The sequence below is a fragment of the Oryza glaberrima genome, chromosome 10, assembly GCF_000147395.1.
Source record: "Oryza glaberrima chromosome 10, OglaRS2, whole genome shotgun sequence".
Taxonomy (NCBI): domain Eukaryota; kingdom Viridiplantae; phylum Streptophyta; class Magnoliopsida; order Poales; family Poaceae; genus Oryza; species Oryza glaberrima.
In genome coordinates, this window is record NC_068335.1 from 8,114,089 (window position 1) to 8,136,204 (window position 22,116).

At 42.5% G+C, this 22,116-nt stretch overlaps 1 protein-coding gene across 2 annotated transcripts; it reads right to left on the minus strand.

The window, feature by feature from the left end:
* Positions 1 to 15,189: 15,189 nt before the first annotated feature.
* On the minus strand, positions 15,190 to 21,913 carry LOC127753006 (protein trichome birefringence-like 8). 2 transcript variants are annotated; one of them, XM_052278458.1, is made up of 4 exons: positions 21,511 to 21,913; positions 20,989 to 21,378; positions 20,716 to 20,874; positions 15,190 to 15,845 (listed from the first exon to the last, which is right to left on the minus strand). In XM_052278458.1, the coding sequence occupies exons 1-4, from the start codon at positions 21,834 to 21,836 to the stop codon at positions 15,491 to 15,493; spliced, it is 1,230 nt and encodes a 409-aa protein (XP_052134418.1). In that variant the 5' UTR covers positions 21,837 to 21,913; the 3' UTR covers positions 15,190 to 15,490. The 2 variants fall into 2 exon arrangements, with proteins under 2 accessions (XP_052134418.1, XP_052134419.1); XM_052278459.1 differs by having other exon boundaries at positions 15,191 to 15,830.
* Between the last annotated feature and the right edge of the window lie 203 nt (positions 21,914 to 22,116).

Sequence of the window (22,116 nt, forward strand, 5' to 3'; positions counted from 1 at the left end):
TGTTTTGTGAAAATTAAAACTTTTTCGAGTAATACTCCTCAGTGACTATATTATTACCTACCAAGGCCATATATGATTATCATTGCAAAAACCTTGTATATGTTTAGGCTGCGTGTCATTACATTGAGCTTTGTCAAATTACTGTGACCCGTGTGAGATGCTTTTCATACTTTCATGATCAAGATCGCACGCACACTCCACACACACACATTATGTTAAACTTCTACACTGGAAGCTAGCATCTCTCATCCATCATTTATTTTATCCATTATCCATAAAATAAATACTCCATGTCATTTATGCCTCTTCCTCTGAAATTCTTTCAAAGAAAAAAAAAGAAGAGAGAGAAAGGCATGGCTATGCAAAATAGGGAAAAAAATAAAGTCTTGCTCATACAAGTATGGAGCATTGTAAAAATGAGAGAAGAAAAAAAATATTGCTCATACAAAGTAGGGGGCATGATAAAAAAAGAAAAAGAAAAAAAAAGAGATACCCATGTACTCTCTCAAGTTTCCAAAGAGAGAAAATTGGAGGAGGTATATCAAAGGAGTTGTTACCTTTTATTTTCCTTTTTCCACCCACAAAACAACCATACACATACTCATACACATATCACACACATGTACATTCTTGATCAGAGAGTATGACTTGCGATCTCCTTGGGTCCGGTCTTTTGGCTTTGCAAAATATGTGATGCAGGTATGCCCCGATTGATCCCTACCGAGCTCCGCATATACAACCTTGTAGAATAGGGACAATTCGACAAAAAATTGCCTTGGTGAGGATCCACAAATCAAACTACATGAGTGAGGATCCACAAGTCTTTGAGGAGTATAGCTACTTTGTGAAAATATATAAAAACCCCAAGAGATTGATAGGAGGAACAAGGACTTGAGTCACGACCGTTCCATTCATCAATTGCCCAAGATGGTAAGTTAGACACTTCAAAAGTTCACAGGTACAGGTATAGCTTAGAATGATTTGTGTACTTGTATTATATCTTGGACAATTTTATTCCACATTAATTTGTAACCTTTACTTGGGACGAGTAAAGAGCTAAGTGTGGGGGTTTGTTGACGGCTGTTAAGTACCAAATTAACGCCGTCAATATCTGCATAAAAATAAATATAAAACATCCAACATAGTGGTAGTGTTTATTTCTAACGATTTCCATGAATGTTGGTGTATATTCGTATGCAGGTGACAAACTACCAAGGTTGAGTGGAAATATACATGATGGAGGATGAGTGTCGAAACAAGATTTCGACAATACTAAAAGGGGTGGCTATCAAGCTAGAAAAGTGGATGGGTTAAGAGACAAGGAATTTTATACAGGTTCAGGCCTTCTTATTCAAGAAGTAATACCCTACTCCTGTCCGGGGATTGAACCGTCGAGTGTGTTATTGATCGTATGATCTGGGAGAAAATTGTGCCCCTAGAGGCACCCGGACCCCTCCTTATATAGGGGAAGGGGTCCGTATTACAAAATACAGTCCATATCCCTAACGGAATATGTAGTTACAAATAAAATACAATCGTAACCGACTAGGATCTTTGGTATTTCCTTGATACATAAGTTTAGAATTTAACTCGAGCCTTCCTAAAGATATTCTATCTATACATGGCATCCCATACCCAGTCGGACTATACATGCCGTGTAGGTATGGGGTATCCACAATCTCCACAGTAGCCCCTGAGACCTTTGCAGTCGACGAAATAGCCTTTTCTCATAGCGCAAAATGATAATCCGAGTGCTTCAATTTCTTCTGCATCAATCTCCCGAGTACCAAAATCAAAGACTGCGAAGGGCTGAAAAATAGAAAAAAACCAGGTGCATCGGCTAGATGCACCTAATTAGGTGTAGCCCCCGACTATGTGATTAGTTAAAAACTAAATATATAGTCAAGGAACAAATATCATCCAATCCGAGTGGTTATGTAGCTGAGCAGATGTGACGTTTAATAAAACATCTAGCCGACTGCTTTAGCTTTAATATATCAAGAAAGAAGATATAAAGAAACCCGAGAGAAAAACACTTCAAAAGGTCTATAAATGACCATATTTGATAAGAATCCGAGTAAAAACTCTTAAGATGATCCACCAAATATGATAGAAATCATGGCATTTAACGAGTCTAAATAGCCTAGGCTATGACCGACGCCATAATCAAAAATAAGCATATAACCTGCCGAGAGAATGATCATTAAAACACTAGTCATCTCAACCAAACCCAAACAGCTTTTGCAGCTTAAAAAAGCTTACAAAAGTAGTATAATACCTTTCTGTCGGGTACCTTTTTATTTGCATCGTAGTAATTCCGTGTCAAAAAGGATTTTAACAGCATCGGGCCATATTGTGGTGAGCAAAAATTGCCAAAGCAAAAAATGCCTAAGTCCCTACGGATCACCACTGTCACACCCTGAAGTTCTTCTCCCAAGCCTAAATTGAATTTATAAATGGTCTCAAGAAAATACCGGTGTAAAAGCAAGAGAGAAACCCTAAAGGAATTAATGCAAATAATAATCGGAACTGGCATGTGGGATTTTTCTTGAGTTCTACATGTTGAAATACGCTAACAAGATTTTTAGTGGAATTTTCAGAGCTCTAGAAATAATTTTAACCAATTAAAAATGAGCCATGTTCTTCAATAACAATGGTCCTAGTTCATTTGATGCTGACGAAATCTTCGACAAGCCGAGAATTGCTCTGGATACATATTTTAAGAATATCAAGGAGGCTAGAAGTATGGGAGCATGCCTGGCGCTGGCGATGACCAAGTCCATGTACCCGAAGATAGACATTGAAGCCGTTGACGGCTTTGCAGACGGGACAAGCGAAGAAGCTGCTCTTGATCTCATCAGTGAAGCTCAAAATGCTGCCGACAAGATAGCTGCTGATGTTGTTGAAAGATTCCAGGAGACCGACCTCAGGCCGACTGGATCAATTAACTCTGATGATGAAAAAACTGACTAACATTGTGTTTGGATGATGATGGAGGGACAATTTGTACAATACTGATAAATGTATGCTGTGCTTGATGATTTAGGCTCAGCTTCTGATTTCTTAAAAGTTTTTGTCAAACCTTATTGAGCCTAGAACCCGCAAAAGTTCATAAAAAACTTTCATTCCTCATTGACTAAGTCAAAAAAATCAAACAGGGCAATGATAAATCAAGTAAGCAAATTGGATTGATAAAAATCACACTCCATTATTATTATAGTAGCCCCCGATTGATAACTCAAGGAAAAACTTGATGTTAGCAGTCAAAGAGGGAAATACCAAAGTAACGCCTAAGCATAAAAACGGCGAAGATGTTCAATATTCCAAGAGTTGTTGATATTAGTACCGTCTTCACGCTTGAGTCGGTAAGAACTTGGCCGAGTGACTTCGAAAATTATGAACGGTCCTTCCCACAAGGGAGATAACTTGTGCCGATCCCGTGTAGTCTGAATTTTTCTCAGAACCAGGTCGCCGACTAAAAAGGCTCTTGATCGAACATTGCGATTGTGATAACGGCGCATCCCTTGCAAGTACCGAGCCGACTGAATTAATGCTGCTTCACAAGCTTCTTCCAGTTGGTTGAGGTCATCTACTCGGTCTTCTCCGTAGCGCTCCTCGCTGAAGTTACGAAATCGTAGAGATTCAAATTCCATCTCACTTGGCAACATTGCTTCCGCTCCATAGACTAGGAAAAACGGCGATTGGCCCGTAGCCCGACTGGGAGTGGTGCGCAAGGACCAAAGTACAGACGGCAGCTGTTCTACCCACTTGCCAGCATAGGGATGCAGTCGGTCGAAAACTCGCGCTTTTATTCCTTGAAGTATCATACCATTGGCATGTTCGACTTGTCCATTGCTCATGGGGTGTGCTACGGAGGCATAACAAATTTTGATGCCGAAGTCCTCACAGAAATCTTTAAATACTCCGCCTGTGAATTGAGTGCCGTTATCAGTGATGATCCGATTGGGTACTCTGAACCGGTGCACAATGTTGATGAAGAAATCTCTAGCATTGTCTGCCGTGATTGTAATGACCGGTTTAGCTTCGATCCACTTGGAGAATTTGTCAACAGCTACGAAGAGATGAGTATAACCACCGACAACCTTTTTAAACGAGCCAACCATGTCGAGCCCCCAAACCGCGAATGGCCAAGACAACGGGATGGTTTGCAACTCCTGAGCCGGTAGATGAGTTTGTCGGGCAAAAAATTGACAACCCTCACATGTTCGCACAATTTTGTCAGTGTCGGGCATAGCCGTGGGCCAGAAAAAACCCTACCGGTAAGCCTTGCCAACAATAGTTCGTGCAGCAGCGTGATTGCCACAGATGCCTGAATGTATGTCCTTTAGCAATTGTCTTCCCTCCTCTAAAGACACACAGCTGCAGGATTCCCGATGGACTTTTTTTGTACAGCTCGGTCTCATGAATGACATAGTGTCTGCTACGCCTGGAGATCCGCTCAGCTTCATCTTTATCTTGAGGGAGTTCTTGTTTGGTCAAAAATCTTATGAGGGGCTCTCTCCAGTCGGCTTCAATCATGCTTACATCTTGAGTGTCCGTGGCTTCGATTATTTCTTTCCTTGGTACGGTTGGCTGTCACGCCCGGAAATTCACTAGTAATTTTCCAACTTATTTGTACATAAAACCCTCGTCTAGGAATCAACCGAGGTACACAAACAGACAATTTAATATACAAATCCATCTTAATAATAACGTTACATACTTACACAAGAAAAGAAAACAGTAGCGGAATTAACGATCTAGCGATGGCTTCAGCTCCACTCCCACAGGCAGCTCAACTGGGGTATAAGCCAAATGTCTTCTCCTCCTGGATCCTTTTTCTTCAACTGAGGTTGATTGATTATTGCAAGAATGAGCATATGACATACTCAACAAGCCACACAACAAATATGCAAGTGTACAAGAATACCAAAGGATGGCATAATATAAGCTCATTTGCAAAAGCAGCATTTAGCAAACATTTAAGAGTAGTAAAACAGTAGAGTAATTAATCATCAATTTTAATTAACACTGAACAGCACACCCATGCTGCTCAGGCCCAACCATTCTGAACAACCATACCCGGCTGTACAGATCTAACTCCAAACTAGGAGCTAAGCAAATTATTACCAATTATAGCATCAATAATTATTGTGAGAGGTGTGAGACTAATCATGAAAAACATTGCTCAACCCGCCCATAACCGCGGGCACGGCTATTCGAATAGTTTTACTCTGGCCAGAGGTGTACCACTGTACCCACAAGACACAATCACACAACATGTCAACATGCGCCTCAGCACCACCACTGTACCTCGGAAAGGAACTGTGACTGCATTTGCTCCTGTGAGGACGATGTTGTTGACTTGACCTTGTGTCTGCTGACGCTTCGGCTTCGGACACTCTCTTACGAAGTAACCTGGCTCATAACAGTTGAAACATACCCGCTGCTCTCTTCCATTACTGTTACCTTCTTGAGACTGGTTCTGCTGAACTAGCACTAATTGAGTAGCTTGCTCGATGTTAACTTCATTTCTTGTATTAGTCTCTGAGTTGATCTTACCACCGATGTCCAACTATTGTGACTGTTCTTGACCTGCAGACGAAGATTCACCAATTTGGAGTGGCTTGATACGCTGCCTCTGGCTACTACCCTGTGCCTCCTGGAAAACAATCCTTCCTCTCTTACGGTTGTCCATCCTGTTCTTCTTATCTTCCAGTCGAATTGCTTTGTCAACCAACTCCTGAAAATCCTCATAGTCATGAGAGATCAACATAATTGACTGCTCATCCTTTAAGCCTTCCAAAAACTTCTCCTGCCTTTCCTCGTCAGTACGCACATCTTCTGGAGCATAGCGAGCTAGACGGTTGAACTCATGAAGATATTCTGTCACAATACGATCCTTTTGCTTAAGTGCCCGGAACTCACGCTTCTTCAAAGCAACAACACCTGCAGGTATGTGTGTCTTCTTGAATGCTTCAGTGAACTCCGCCAAATTGTTCCATCGGTCCAACTTCCTGATCCACTAGCATTGTTGTTGTTTCCACTATAGCTTGCATTTTTTTTCGTAGAGAGTTGGAAAAGTTAGAAGGAGAGGGGTTACACTAAAGTTAAGACCTTAACCATGTTACCACTGATCTGGTGTGTGTAGTTCATTATATTGTTTAAGTTGATTAAGCAAACAACCTAGTATAGTTACACACTCATCACTGAACTACATCAATGACGGGAATGCAACCATACCTACACACAAAGCATGCAACAAACGTTCTACCCTACTAACTATTCTTCTAAGTCACTTTGGTGGTATAGGTGCTAAGATAGGTTCCAAACTTCACTCTATCTTGACAGCTGAACACTTTGATTCGACTATCATCTTCTTATTCCTCGATCCACTTGACTTGCAGAAGTTGACAACATCGACGTCTTCGAGTTTCTCCATCAAGTTTAATAACTACTCAAGTTGAAAGAAGGAAAAGAGGAGAGAACGACAAAACAATTTGCAAAGAATTCTAGAGAAGGAAGAAAGGAAAATTTTTCACAAATCATGTTTTCGGAAAATTTGTCCTTAAGGTTTGACCATTTGGCTTATCCAACAGTCGAGATGGCTCTGATACCAACTTGTCACGCCCGGAAATTCACTAGTATTTTCCGAACTTATTTGTGCATAAAACCATCGTCCAGGAATCAGCCAAGGTACACAAACAGACAATTTAATATATAAATCCATCTTAATAATAACGTTACATACTTACACAAGAAAAGAAAACAGCAGCGGAATTAACGATCTAGCGATGGCTTCAGCTCCACTCCCACAGGCAGCTCAACTGGGGTATAAGCCAAACGTCTTCTCCTTCTGGATCCTTTTTCTTCAGCTGAGATTGATTGATTATTGCAAGAATGAGCATATGACATACTCAACAAGCCACACAGCAAATATGCAAGTGTACAAGAATACCAAAGGATGGCATAATATAAGCTCATTTGCAAAAGCAGCATTTAGCAAACATTTAAGAGTAGTAAAACAGTAGAGTAATTAAACATCAATTTTAATTAACACTGAACAACACAACCATGCTGCTCAGGCCCAACCATTCTGAACAACCGTACCCGGCTGTACAGATCTAACTCCAAACCAGGAGCTAAGCAAATTATTACCAATTATAGCATCAATAATTATTGTGAGAGGTGTGAGACTAATCACGAAAAACATTGCTCAACCCGCCCATAACCGCGGGCACGGCTATTACTAGCGAACCACGGTACAATGATGCAAACCGAGGGCACCGGGTGAGAGAGGAGATCAAGGCAACCCTTACCACCACTTACCCGACGACAGACGGCGAGGGAGATGGCCGGCGATGAGCTCTCAACGGTGTTTCAGCGACGAGCAGCGGCAACGGAGGGGTGGACGAGCTTCTCCTCGCAGCTGCGAATCCAATGGAAGCGACGGCGACCGAAGGCGACCATAGACAACGACGAACGGCGCGGCTGGAGATTGGAACATGACGGCAACCCACTGGTTCATGGCGAGATTGACTTCCGGCGAGGTTTCGGCGCAAGGGGAACAGCGGCTGGGGTGGAGCTTGACCTTGCGGGGCCGAGAGAGGTGGCAGCGCAGGAGGGCGACGGCCGAGGCGACGACAAACGGCGGCTGGAGCGGCTGCCGGCGGCGGAGAGAGAAGACGAGCGTGGGGAGGCTGCTAGGGTTAGGGAAAAGCTTGGGAAAAAGGGGTAACGGAAGAGGAGGCCGAGGGGATGCTATTTATAGGCAAAGGTGGAGGAGATCGGCTCGGGAACGGAGGAATTTGGTGGGAAGCTAGGATTTATCCGAGTTCAACCGAATAAAAACGGCCAAAATTCGTGAGATAGATAACGAATTTGATGGGGGTTTCTTGTGGATAAGATAGAGGAGATGAAGAGGAATCCGTTTTTGCAATCAATTTTGGAAGGGAAGTAACGAAGCGACCGGATTCGGCGGAGATTGGCGCCGGTATCGGGATGAACACGGCCTCTGTCCAGCCGTCTGGAGGTAGGAGAAGCACTGTAGCGAGAGGGAGGAGAATTAGACTTTAGGCTGGGCTGAGGAACAGAGAGAAGGGATGAAGGAATGGGCCGAAAAGGGCCCAAGCTGAGGAGGAGGATTTTTATTACTTTTCCAAATAAATCAATCACCAAAATAATCTTTGAATTGTTAAAAATACTTCCAATGCTCAAATAATTTCAAGAGAAATCCTGAAACTAATTGGACACTCAAAGTACTTAACAAGATTATAATCAGATCATTTAATGATTAATTTAATATTTAAATAATTGCTGAACTGCTCTTTGTATGATTAAAATTAAGAGTTGAGCTCCGAAAAATCCGAGAAAATTCCAGAGAGTATAATTAACCATGGAGAATTTAATAAAAATTAAATCCAACCATGCTTTATATTTAGAAAATTTTATTTCCCACATTTAACTTCACTTGTAAATTAATGAATATTTAATATAAATTCTAATAATAATTTATTAAATAATTTATAAATCCTAAGACGAAAATCAGGATGTGACAAATCTACCCCCCTTACAAAAAATCTTGTCCCGAGATTTGGAACTGCTAGAAAGAAAAAGGAAATAGGTAAACTGCAGTCTATCTTATTATTCCATAACTCCGATAATTATTCTAAGGCTTTAAAGAAAACTACTGCTGCTTTGAAACTGGTGGCTGAGCTGTATCCCCTGAAGACGCAACCGGCACTGCATTTGCTCCTGTGAGGACGATGTTGTTGACTTGACTTTGTGTCTGCTAACGCTTCGGCTACGGACACTCTCTTATGAAGTGACCTGGCTCATAACAGTTGAAACATACCCGCTACACTCTTCCATTACTGTTACCTTCTTGAGACTGGTTCTGCTGAACTGGCACTAATTGAGTAGCTTGCTCGATGTTAACTTCATTTCTAGTATTAGTTTCTGAGTTGATCTCACTACCGATGTCCAACTGTTGTGACTGTTCTTGACCTGCAGAAGAAGATTCACCAATTTGGAGTGGCTTGATACGCTGCCTCTGGCTACTACCCTGTGTCTCCTGGAAAACAATCCTTCCTTTCTTACGGTTGTCCATCCTGTTCTTCTTATCTTCTAGTCGAATTGCTTTGTCAACCAACTCCTGAAAATCCTCATAGTCATGAGAGATCAACATAATTGACAGCTCATCCTTTAAGCCTTCCAAAAACTTCTCCTGCCTTTCCTCGTCAGTACGCACATCTTCTGGAGCATAGCGAGCTAGACGGTTGAACTCATGAAGATATTCTGTCACAATACGATCCTTTTGCTTAAGTGCCCGGAACTCACGCTTCTTCAAAGCAACAACACCTGCAGGTATGTGTGTCTTCTTGAATTCCCGATGGACTTTTTTTTTACAGCTCGGTCTCGTGAATGACATAGTGTCTGCTACGCCTGGAGATCCGCTCGGTTTCATCTTTATCTTGAGGGAGTTCTTGTTTGGTCAAAAATCTTATGAGGGGCTCTCTCCAGTCGGCTTCAATCATGCTTACATCTTGAGTGTCCGTGGCTACGATTATTTCTTTCTTTGGTACGGTTGGCTCATAGAGATGCTCAACGAACACGTTAGAAGGAGCTGCTTCTCGTTTTGAACCGAAGTTAGCCAATCTATCGGCTGCCTCGTTATTGTGCCGAAGAACATGGGTGAGCTCAAGTCCATCGAATTTGTCTTCCAACTTGCGTACCTCCTGCCGGTAAGCGGTCATGTTGTCATCAAGGCAGGACCACTCTTTCATAACTTGATTAACGACCAACTGAGAGTCTACACGAACTATCAGACGCCGGATTCCCAAAGAGATTGCAATCCTTAGTCCGTGAAGGAGCGCCTCATATTCTGCCACGTTATGGGATGCAGAAAAATGTATCCACAATACGTAGCTCAACCTTTCTCCAGTCGGGGAAATCAGAACAACTCCTGCTCTGGTGCCTGAAAGCCTCTTTGACATGTCAAAATGCATGGTCCAATACTCCATCTTCTCCACGGGCATGTCTTCTTGGCACTCAGTCCACTCGGCGACGAAGTCGGCTAAAGCTTGGGACTTGATCGAAGTTCGCGGTTTGAAGGATATATCCAAGGACATCAATTCTAAGGCCCACTTTGTGATCCGCCCATTTGCTTCGCGATTATGAAGTATATCCCCGAGTGGAAACAATGTGACCACCGTGACCGAGTGACCTTGGAAATAGTGGGATAATTTCCTGACGGTAATTAAAACACCATATAATAGCTTTTGAACCTGAGGATATCTTGTTTTGGAGTCAGCCAAAACTTCACTAACGAAGTACATTGGTCGTTGGACTTTTTGAACATGGCCTTCTTCTTGACGCTCAACAACCAGGACCGTGCTTACAACCTGGGAAGTTGCCGACACGTATAACAACAGCGGCTCTTGCGGATGTGGTGAAGCTAAGACTGGTGGAGCAGTAAGAAGTTTTTTGAACTCTTCAAAGGCTTTTTGTGCTTCGGATCCCCACTGGAAATTGTCGGTTTTCTTCAACAGCTTGAAAAAGGGCATCCCCCGCTCGCCGAGTCGTGAAATGAATCGGCTGAGCGCCACCATGCAGCCGGTTAGCTTTTGAACATATTTTTGGGAGCTCGGTGGTTTCATGTTGAGGATGGCATTGATTTTCTCCGGGTGACTATTCAGTTGAATCTTGTTTATGCCTAGGTCTTGACCATCCTTTGTCAAGACTTTCTTCTCATCACAATCTTGACTTCATTCTTGTCAACATGGCAATGTCCTTGGCTTGGTGATCATCAAACCATGGTGTCATCTATTAGCCTCATCACGGTGGGACCTATTCCTTTGCACAGCTCAAAGGAGAACGTTAGTCCCAACAAATCGGTTGTCATCTTGCACTTGATGACCAACCAGTTGCATATGAAAGATATGAATATGTTTGTTAAGTATTCATTATTCATTAACACCACAATTGTCATATACTCACATGCAAGCTTAAATGCAAAGATCCAATATAAATAATAGGTGAACAACATGGATCTACAACATGCACAATAAATGTATAGGATTTGCTCCCCCTAAATATATGCATACAAATAAATATACAAGAGATGCAAGTGTATGCATAATTAGAGAATGACCAATGGGGGTTTATCCTGTACACATAGAGAAGGCATATGTAGTAATGATGTAGACCAACATAAAACACATACATTCATGATCTCCATGTTCTTAATGTAAATGAGACTAAATAAGATACGACTCGAGTAAACGTTAGTCTCACACTTATATAACAATAACATGGAAATCATATATATGAACCTATCAAAAAGTAGGAGATAAGAAGTGGTACATAACATTTTATCTCCATGCATTTCATCCTTATCATGATTAAGATCCATCACCAAAGAATGCATATCTACCACATCTCATCATCGGGAAATAACCTAGTTGACAACTCTCATCATTTTTATTTTCATATCGAAACGAGACTAGTCAAAGAAAAGCTCATAAAAACGTTAGTCTCATATTATTAGATTTGTCATTAATCACCAAACCAAATTAAGGCACTTGAACTTACAAGAACGCGCTTCTCCGCGACGGCGTGGCCCAGCTTCATGGCGTACTCGCACGAGGACGACGAGCCGACGCATTCTCCTTCAGGCGATGTCCCCGACGCCGACATGGTGGACGAGGGTGAAGTCCCACGGGCGGAGCGGCGATGAGGATGGGCGCCCAAGCGAGGTCGGTCGCATGGTGCTGGCGTGGCAGGGAGCAGATGGGTGTGGCCATGTCAAGTGAGAACATGGAGGTGCTGAAAGCGACACCCACTAACCCACCGTGCTACTGCTGCCGTTGGCCCGCTGCTACTGATGCTTGAGCTGGGCATGGAGGCAGCGTGCATGTGCATACCGTGGTAGGCCTGCGCGTGACAGCGCAGTGCCGTCCCAGCCGAGGTGCCGCACCAGGCCCGCGCCTCGCCGCGCTGTAGCTGATGCTCTCCCTCTCCCTCGGGCCTGCTTGAAGAAAAGAGCAGAGAGAATGAGAGAGAAAAGAACAAGGAAAAGAAGGAACAGAGAAGGATAGAGAAAAAAAAAGAAAAAAATTCGAAGGGTAGAACCGTACTTACACAGTTTTTTCTCTCTCCAATTTCTCCGGATATAATAAAATAATCCCGCGGGTGTCCAGCAGCTAATTACCAATATTTTGCGATGCCCTATAGCATATTTCCGTTCTTGCGGTGTCTCCCAGCTAATTACACGTTTTTTATGTCCTGTAGCAAATTTTGCTTTTAATCTAAACTGGTATCTTAGTATAAAGTAGTATCGGAACAGTAGCCAATACATGTTAGATTTGCCTAACGGCCTTGCTAGGAATATATATAATCTTTGCTTCAAAGTACCTTTAGATATAAGTGGTTTATACTATCTCGGCATGTTGTCCGATCTATCCGAATCACTAGGTTTAAGCGTATTTCGAAGCCTACATTATATATTATAAGATAATCAAAGAAATGCCATTGACAAGCATCCAAATCCTAGAAATGCCATTGATAAGTGTGAGTTCCAAGAAATGTCATCATACAAACAACTTTGTCCCAAAAATGCCATCGTCATTAGGGTTCCGTCCATTCCGCGCCGTTAATTATAGGATGAACAATGTATTTAACGGCGCAAAATGGACGGAACCCTAACTGTGATGGCATTTTTGGGACAAAATCGTTTGTACGATGGCATTTCTTGGAACTCATACTTGTCGATGGCACTTCTGGGACTTAGACGCTTGTCAATGGCATTTCTTGGATTATCTCATATATTACTGATATCTACGGGCAATAGCGTAGGTTTAATCTTTTCTTTGCCATATACTTCACTGCCAATCTGATCCATATCGCATCAGCCTGATATGAACGATATGTCATCAGCAATCCAGCCGATCGGTTATCGTTTATGGATCTAACTTTGGCTCCTTTGTTTCTTGTTGGTTGCAGGATCAAACCAACTGGCACACCTTGAACCCAAAAGCAAAATTTAGGACCTGCACTAGAGTAAAGCAAATCTCTCAGACCAGTGTGTGTTTTTCGCATCAACATGCTTTTGGCATGCTCAGTGGGACCGACTTCGACATATCTTCATCATGGTGGATATCAAGTCAACTAATGTTGACCTGGACAACATCGTCCCGATAACGCTAGACAAGTTGACAGCAGAACAAAAGGTGGACCTCGAGCAGATGATGAACCAAATGCAAAATAAGTTTTTGCACTCATTTGTGTTAACTAGATCAGGGGCGGTAATTCAGAGGTATAAGATAGCGATGCTATCTGATGACGACCCAGAAACGAGTTCTCCTAAAGATGCCAAGCCTAAAAATGAGAAACCATAAGGAGATCCTAAAGGGCTCAATAATATGCAAGATCGGATTGACTATGCTGTTTATCATGCTTTGATCAACCAATCAGGAGTGCTTGTCTAATATGATCAAGTGAGTATCAAGCTAAGGGATCGATTTTCCTTCCTGAGGGTGTTTTTCCACAATATAGGACCATCAGCACTAATAATGGTGGTAAGCATCAACCTGCATCCGGAATAACCCCAGAGCAACAGCCTATAGTTACAACGGCTTTTGGGAAGCTGGGTGCGTCAACATCGGCTCACGGTCAGCCGAGTGTTTTGTTCAAGCAACAACCACAGCACACGGAGCCCAACCTACAATCAAATTATTATCCCAGGCTATCAATGAATCAGGGTAAGCAAAAGGCTGAGTACGGGTAAATTCCATCCCACATGACATTATAAAATAATGCAATTTTAAGAGAAAAGCAGGGGTTTTGCAGATAGGCTCAATATGATCAATGATATCTGTATGACTTGCCTTGCCCTTGAGCTGACAGAACCTCTTCAACCACTTCAAAATAAACTGGAGCGTCGGAACTGCCAGAGTCTAAGCGACAAACAAGGCACACAATAAATACAAGCTAAAAAGCTACTGAAACAGCAAAAGAAACCAATTTTAATGGATTCTTAACACTTTACTGGCAAGCAAGCCTCATGAGATACTGACTCAACGAGTCAATTATACGTGACACGGGATCACCCAAATGGTCAACCGAAATAGGCGAACGGAACCTGCAGCTTTGAACGGCTCTAAACTAAAGGACGACTCAACACGGACGGACGAACGAAAACGGGGACACCTCGTTCGAATAAACGAGCGAACAACTCAACAACGGTTGAGGCTAAACCGGTGGGCTAGACACGATTCACGGTAAAGCCCCGGTACGACAAACGGTAGGCCAGTAGGAACCTAGGTTTGCATCTATGGCTAGGCAACTCAGCTATCGAGCAACGGGTTAAAGCGGCGGCTAGGTTTTAGCGGCACACGACTGCGACACGGCGATGCAAAGCGGCGGCTCGGCTTGGCTTGGCTCGGCAGCGGCTCAGCTGCGGCGGCAGTTTTCGTAGGCTCTCCGGACCTTCCATTATATTTGAGAGATAAAGTGAATAACTCAAGTCATCAAATAAACATAATGAAATATCCGACGCATCGAGAGAATAATATTGAAGACATTGCTGGGCCTTTAGTCTGCCAGTCAACTTCAGCGTGAGATATGCCCGTCAAACCACTCGAAAGTGGCGACCAGATGTGTTACACAATCAGGAGACTTGACAAAATGGCTAAAGATCTACAACATCTCAAATATTCTTAACTCATGTGAATCTAATTCCCAAGATGTGCACTAGATTCGCACTTTCATCTTAAGCATGGACATACATAGCAAACACATTTAAGACGAAAGGGACTAAGAGACTTACATCAACTTAATAGTTACATAGGCCGACCGGCCAAATAAATATATAAGAGAACAACGGAAGCTTGACTACCCAATCCTCAAGCACACCGACTAGGGGTTTACCCCCATTAAGTTCAAATCCTATAAGAAGCAGTCGAAAACCACATCACTCAAATTAAACTAAGTCTAATCCGGCAAAACATAAAACAACACATGGCAAGACTCAGTACATTAATCAAATTAATGTACTGGCAAGAGCACCATCAAACCTATATACATGAAAGCTCTAAGTCAATGGAAGGCTATTTGTAGTCTCAATTTTCAGCATAAAGCAAATTTTAGTTCACAAACTATTTGCAACGTAATTTAAGCAAATCATTTAAGCAATATATAAAGCATATTAATCATGGCATGATATCAACATAAATAGATAGACATCATTCCCTTACAACATAAGGGGAAGTAAGGCAATCATATCACATATACCAATCTCATCATCATTTCAAATCATTTAGTTTCAAGAAACATTTAGAAAGCATAAAATTATACCCAATATTACTACCAGTTTTTTTAAGAGCCGACAACTATAGTGTTTAAATATGCTAGTTTTATATTTTTTTTATCATGTGGAGGTGGAAAAAGTCACATAGCCACATATACAGCCGGTCCCTGCGAGGGTTTTGTACTAGTGTATCCTGATATCATATCCCATTGACATGAGGTGTGCATACAGGACCTCATTCCATGTGTCGGGCACGCCCGGCAGACACCAGTGGCTGCAGTCCTCGGGCGCGTCCTGCGGCGTCCCAGGCTCCCGGTTCCGCGACGGGTGGCCATCCCTCCTCAGTTCGGTCATGTACGTTATGTTCAAGAAATGGGCTTTCCTTCGACCGTGGCTTCTGATGCCATCGATGGCGTTCGAGATCATGGCGTTGATCCAAGAGTACTCCTCGTCGAATTGGTCACTGCTGGTCACTGGATCTCGATGGTCAGCACACGAGCCACCCGTGTTCCACATGCCATTGCTGTCATTTTTTGACCTTCATTTTAATACTAGTTTAAATTGTAAAGTTCTCTGTACGGAACTATATATAAACTTGAAATTGTATGCATTTTTAATTAATATAGAGAATGGAAAAACATTGTACAGTATAATATGGAGAGAGAGAAATATATGCATATATTAATTAACTAGCTCGTGCGTTGCAATGTGATTTTAAGTAAAGAAAATTAGCATTAAAGCGTTATTACCTTCATTAATGTATATATCACCCCTTTAATTTATGTATGTATTTGGTATTCACATTTATCCTGTCATATTTTCTTCCAAAAAAGTAGAGAATTGATGGTGGGGTAGTTGACATGTATGGCACCCTTTTTGACCTTAAAAATGTAGAGGATTTTTACGGTACATGCAAAGTATATACTTGTAATATAAACGATCTAATGGTGTAGATTTATCCGATCTTCCTTTAGATTAGTAAACAATGTAACGGTGTAGATTCATCCGATCTTCCTTTAGATTAGTAAACAATGTAACGGTGTAGATTCATCCGATCTTCCTTTAGATTAGTTTACAGTATAAATTAAAAAGGGTAAATTTGTCTTTCTATCTTTTTGCATGGAGTATTTTTTGTATTTTCGCGTTCTCTTATTCGGTCAGATCCGGCCCGAGAGAATTCCGTTCACTTTCCTTCCTCCCAAGCGCTACCGCCGCCGCTGATAGCCACCGCGAATGTGATTTGATTCGATTTTCCAACCTCCTTTCCTCCATCTGCCCTTCCCGCGCACCCAAAACCTAGGTCTTTGGAAATTCCCCAACTCCACGATTGACGTCTCTGTGCGTGGGAAGGGGCGGAGCCGCAGAAGGGTGCCGGCCACTGGGGGCTCATCCAGAGGCGCGCAGCGGCAAGGGGATGCGGAGCAGTCAAGGGTCGTGGCTTCAGGGCACCCGGGCGCAGCTGCTACAGGCGCGGCAGCAGCAGTGCAGGAAGCGGCAGCAGCATTGCAGGGCATCCGGGCGACGGAAGCAGTCAGGGGCAAGGAGCGCAGACAGGGAATGACAGGCAGTAGGAGGCAGGGCAGCAGCAAGCAAAGAGCAACCGGCAGGCAGCAAGCAGCAAATGGAGAGAACAAAAAAATGGATCGGGCACGTACATATATCGATTAAAAAGGGAATTTGTTACGACCTTAAAACTTAACCAAGTGTTATTTAGTTATCGTCCCGGTCCATATAGACCGGATGAAATCCAGAATTAACTTTTTTTTTCAAAAATAATAGTTATTAAATTTATGTTAGCACGATCGAAAAATCACGTGTTATTTAGTTGTCATCCTAGTACGAATAGACCACATAAAATTTGGACGTAACTTTTTTTTCTAAAATAATAGTTAATTTATATTAGGGGCAATTGTGTTTCTATCCTTGCTTTACTATTCAATTGTGATTTTATCCCTACTTTTTAGGGTTTGTGATTTTGCCCCTGCTTTTTTGAAATGAAGTAGCCGCCTGCCCCTACTTTGTTAACTAATGGTAGCGGTGTTAAATTTGTGGTGAATGGACAAATATACCCCTGACATGTTTTGGCATTCAATGATAATTTCTAGAGCAAAACAAACACTAATGTCTAATGATTAGAAAAAAGGAGGTAAAGAGTGACAGATATTTGCACTTTTTGCTCGTGATAGAGATTTAGTCTTGATAAACGAACAGTTGCATGGATGATTTTGGCCCACAGCATGCATGGGCATCGTGATCGATCACCATTGTATTTATGGCATCCCAAATCCCAACTAACTAAACGCACAATAATAGAAGCAGCACTAACACTCAGCTTATGCCCGTCTCCTCCGGCGTCGGCAGCGCCATGGAATGCGACGCTCCCCGTGCTCGACTGCGACGTCTTTTCGTACTCCGACGCTGACGACGCCGACGCGCACTTCTCCTCCTCGGTCTTCGCCAGCTCAGCCTCTGACTCGGCCATGTACTCACACTCCGACGATGAGCAGTTGCTCACCACCGGCAACGGCAGCCCGAGCGAGTCCCTCTCGTCGACGGCAATGTCCTCTTCCTCGCCGTCACCCTCGTCGCGGCGCCTCTAAAGGCCGTCCCTGCGCGTGCAGCCGCGGGAGCGCCGCACCTCCCTGCGCGCGCGCCAGCCGCGACGCCGCCGCCGCTAGGGCTGTCAAAAAAGCTCGAGGCTCGTGAGATACTCGAGCTCCAAACGAGCCGAGCCCGAGCTTGTCCCAAAGCTCGCCGAGCTCGAGCTTCTAACGAGCCTAGTAATATATAATTTTTCGTTGCTATTTAATAAATTGGTAGATCAAATATGTTATTTGTATGCCTTGTATTGGCATCATATGTTTATTTTATTCTTTTTCTTCTTATACTAATATGATAAACCATAAATTAAATATTTTTTAAAAATTATCCTTTGAAATATATAATGTTCTAATTAAAAACCGAGCTCGGTAGTCGAGCTCAAGCTTGATCGAGCTCGAACCGAGCCTGTTTGAAAGTTCGAACATTTTATAGGCTCGGCTCGAGCTCGAGCCTAGGCAGGCAAGCTTGCTCAAGCTCGGCTCCTTGACAGCCCTAGCCGCCGCCGCACCTCCCTGCCCGCGCCCGACTCTGCCGCGCGCTGGCCCGCACCGCTTCTCCTCCCTGCCGCGCGCTGGCCGCGCGTCGCCGCCGCCACCACTTGCAACCCAGCGCTTGCAACCCGGACAGTAAAGGAATTCGGGATTTTGCTCATTGAACCAAGGGTAGAATAGTCATTCACAAATAATTATAACATTTTCTCTATTCGTTTAATTCAGAAATTTCAGGCCCACCAAACTTATATCAAAACCAGGGGCAGACTCATTTCAGAAAAACAGGGGCAAAATCACAAACCCTAAAAAGTAAGAGTAAAATCACAATTGAATTGTAAATCAAGGACTGAAGCACAATTCCTTTATATTATTAGCATGACCAAAAAACCACGTGTTATTTCGTTGCATACCGGTTTGGACCGACCGGATGAAATCCGGATATAACTTTTTTTCTAAAATAATAGTTATTTAATTTATATTAGCATGATCAGAAAGCCATGTGTTTTTTCGGTTATCCTACTCCAGACAGACTGGATGAAATTCGGAAGTAACTTTTTTTTCTAAAATAATTGTTATTAAATTTATGTTAGCACGACTGAAAAACCACATGTTATTTAATTGTCGTCCTGATCCGGACATACCGGATAAAATATGGATGTAACCTTTTTTTTTCTAAAATAGGTGTTACTTAATTTATGTTAGCATGACCATAAAACCACATGTTATTTAGTTGTCATCCCGGTTTGGGATACCGGAAGAAATCCGGACCTAACTTATTTTTATAAAATAATAGTTATTTAATTTATGTTAGTACGACCGGAAACCACGTGTTATTTAGTTGTCATCTTGGTCCGGACAGACCAAATGAATGTAACTTTTTTTCCTAAATAATAGATATTTAATTTATGTTAGCATGACCGGAAAACCACGTGTTATTTAGTTATCATCCCAGTATGGATAGACCAGATGAAATCCGGACGTAATTTTTTTTCCTAAACTAATATTTATCTAATTTATGGTTAGCGTGAAAAAAACCACGTGTTATTTAGTTGTTATCTTGGTCCGGACAGATCATATGAAATCTGGACATAACTTTTTTCCTAAAATAATAGTTATTTAATTTATGCTAGCATGATCGAAAAAGCACATGTTTTTTTGGTCGTCCCAGTCCGGACATACCGGATGAAATCCGGGCATAACTTTTTTTTGCCTAAAATATTATTTATTTAACTTATGTTAGCATGACCGGAAAACCATGCGTTATTTAGTTGTCATCCCGGTCCGGATAGGCCCGATGAAATCCGGATGTAAATATTTTTGTTCTAAAATAATAATTATTTAATTTATGTTAGCATGACCACAAAACAACGTGTTATTTAGTTGTCTTCCTGGTCTGGACAGATCAGATGAAATCCGGACGTAACTTTTTCCCCTAAAATAATAGTTATTTAATTTATGCTAGCACGCCTGAAAACCACGTGTTTTTTCATTGTTGTCCAGGTCCGGACATACCGGATGAAATCCGGAGGTAACTTTTTTTTCCTAAAATAATAGTTATTTAATTTATATTAGCTCCATCTGAAAACCACGTGTTATTTAGTTGTTTCCTGGTACAGACATATCGGGTGAAATCTGGACATAACTTTTTTTTTTGTCATGAAGGAATTGGGATGGAGGCGCCGGGGCTGGAGGCAAGTGCGTCGGGAGTCAAGGACGCCGGGGACACGCGATAAATTCTGAAGAAGCGCTATATCACGAATGGATGACGAGATACAGAAAAAATACTACAACTGGAAAATCAATCCGGATGAAAATAAACTTCAATTTCAAAATACTAAACAACACTTTTCATATTTTTAACAAATACCAAACCTACCCTTCAATATACTGCAGCAAATATATACTTCAAGTAGAATGTACTATAAAAGTACTCAAAAAGTAGGGAGTTAGTGATGTGGATGGTGGTAGATTCACCACTCATCACCACCACTACTCCATTTTAATCCATTTTAAAAGCATTATATATCTACGTTGGAACGTACTATCTCCATTTTTTTAATGCATAACAATGTTGACTTTTTAAATACGTTCTAACCATTCATTTTATTTAAAAAATATGTATTGTCTTTTATTTTTTTGTTTTTACCGTGACTTGGTTTATCGTCAAATGTTTTTTTAAGCATGGCTTATATTCTTTTTTATTTTGCAAAAAAAATGAATAAAACGAATGGTCAAATTGTATGAAGGATTATATGTTGTCTTGTTAAAATTCACCAAAGAGGTGAACTGTGTGTATCGTTCACTAACAATTCTTACCTATAATGAGAAGGAGAATAACTCCTGAAGAAAAAATAACTATTTGGAACCCGTGTACTACTTATCTCCCAATCTTTCACTGTCTCCAGGGACCATCGGAATGCTTCCTTGATGTCCATGCTCATGTTCAGCCGATCACCAACCATGAAATAGTTTCCCCTGAAAACATGTATGCGGCAGTAGTTTGAGACTTAGGGATCAGTTATAATAAATGAAACAACATAGTATGCATAGAAACAAAATAATTAATTAATTAACTATGGCTCAAGTTACGATTTGATGGTCTTGTGCTCATTCCACCAATGCCCTGTATTGAACACGAGCACGTCGGCGCCGGCCCAACGGTTGGCGTGCCGAGGCAGCATGTCCAGCCGGACCGCTCCCCTGACGGCACCGCTGCTTGCCGGGAAGCGGTCGATCATGACAAGCATTGGGGCGCGGTAGTACTCGACGGAGAGGTTGTAGTCTGCGAAGACCATGGCGAGGTACCCTTTGTGCCTGCTAATGGGTTTCCCGGACTGCTCATATATTCTTGACTTCCCCGCTGGCACGGAGGCGGCGAGCATGCACACCATGGACTCCCACTGGTTACGGCCGATCGAGTCGCCGGCGAACACGATTCTGCCGTTCCGGCTCCTCTCCAGCATATCAGTTGCATTGAACCTAAACACCTCAAATCATTTGGAATTGAAGATTGAGTGGCAATGCAAGTAACTGAAAAATGTCCACATCATGAAAAACCACAGAAAAGAAATTACTAATTTATCAAAGATGTCATTGGCGATGGCTACCTACTTCGGGAGCTGGCAGCCATGAGGCTGCCATCGCCAGTAGCGGAAAGACGAGTTGCTCCGGCCGTTGCTGATGCACTGGAAACCAGGGTCAAGAAACGGGCAGTCCTCCCGGTAAGCAGTCACGGCCGCGGCGTCCCTCACCCATTTACCGTCGGAGAAAATACAATCGCTGGCATCGGATGGATGAGGAACCCTACTGTTGATCAGGCGAGGCGGTGGAGATCGGAAGAACGATTGCGGTGATGGCATGCGTGGCACTAGTGTGATGATGGAGAGCGCCAGGAGGACGAGCAAGACGGAGGAGAGAAGAGCGTATCCAGAATGCATAGGTGTGGATGTCCCAACAAACGGCGACCATTGGTCGGTTGCAAGTCGAGGTAGAGTAAGGAGCTCCGTTGCAAATGGAGCGGGTGATGTGATCGTCTGGTGGGTAAATGCCAAGAGCATGAGGGATTAATTTGTGGACATGCGGATAAACTGGGAAAGCCACCTAAATTTGGCACGAATAAGAATGACGTTGTGACGATGTTGACGCCGGAGGGAAGGTTTAATTAGTTGATAGCCCGCACTTTGCTACGAGATAGTTATGTAGACATAGTCCAATATT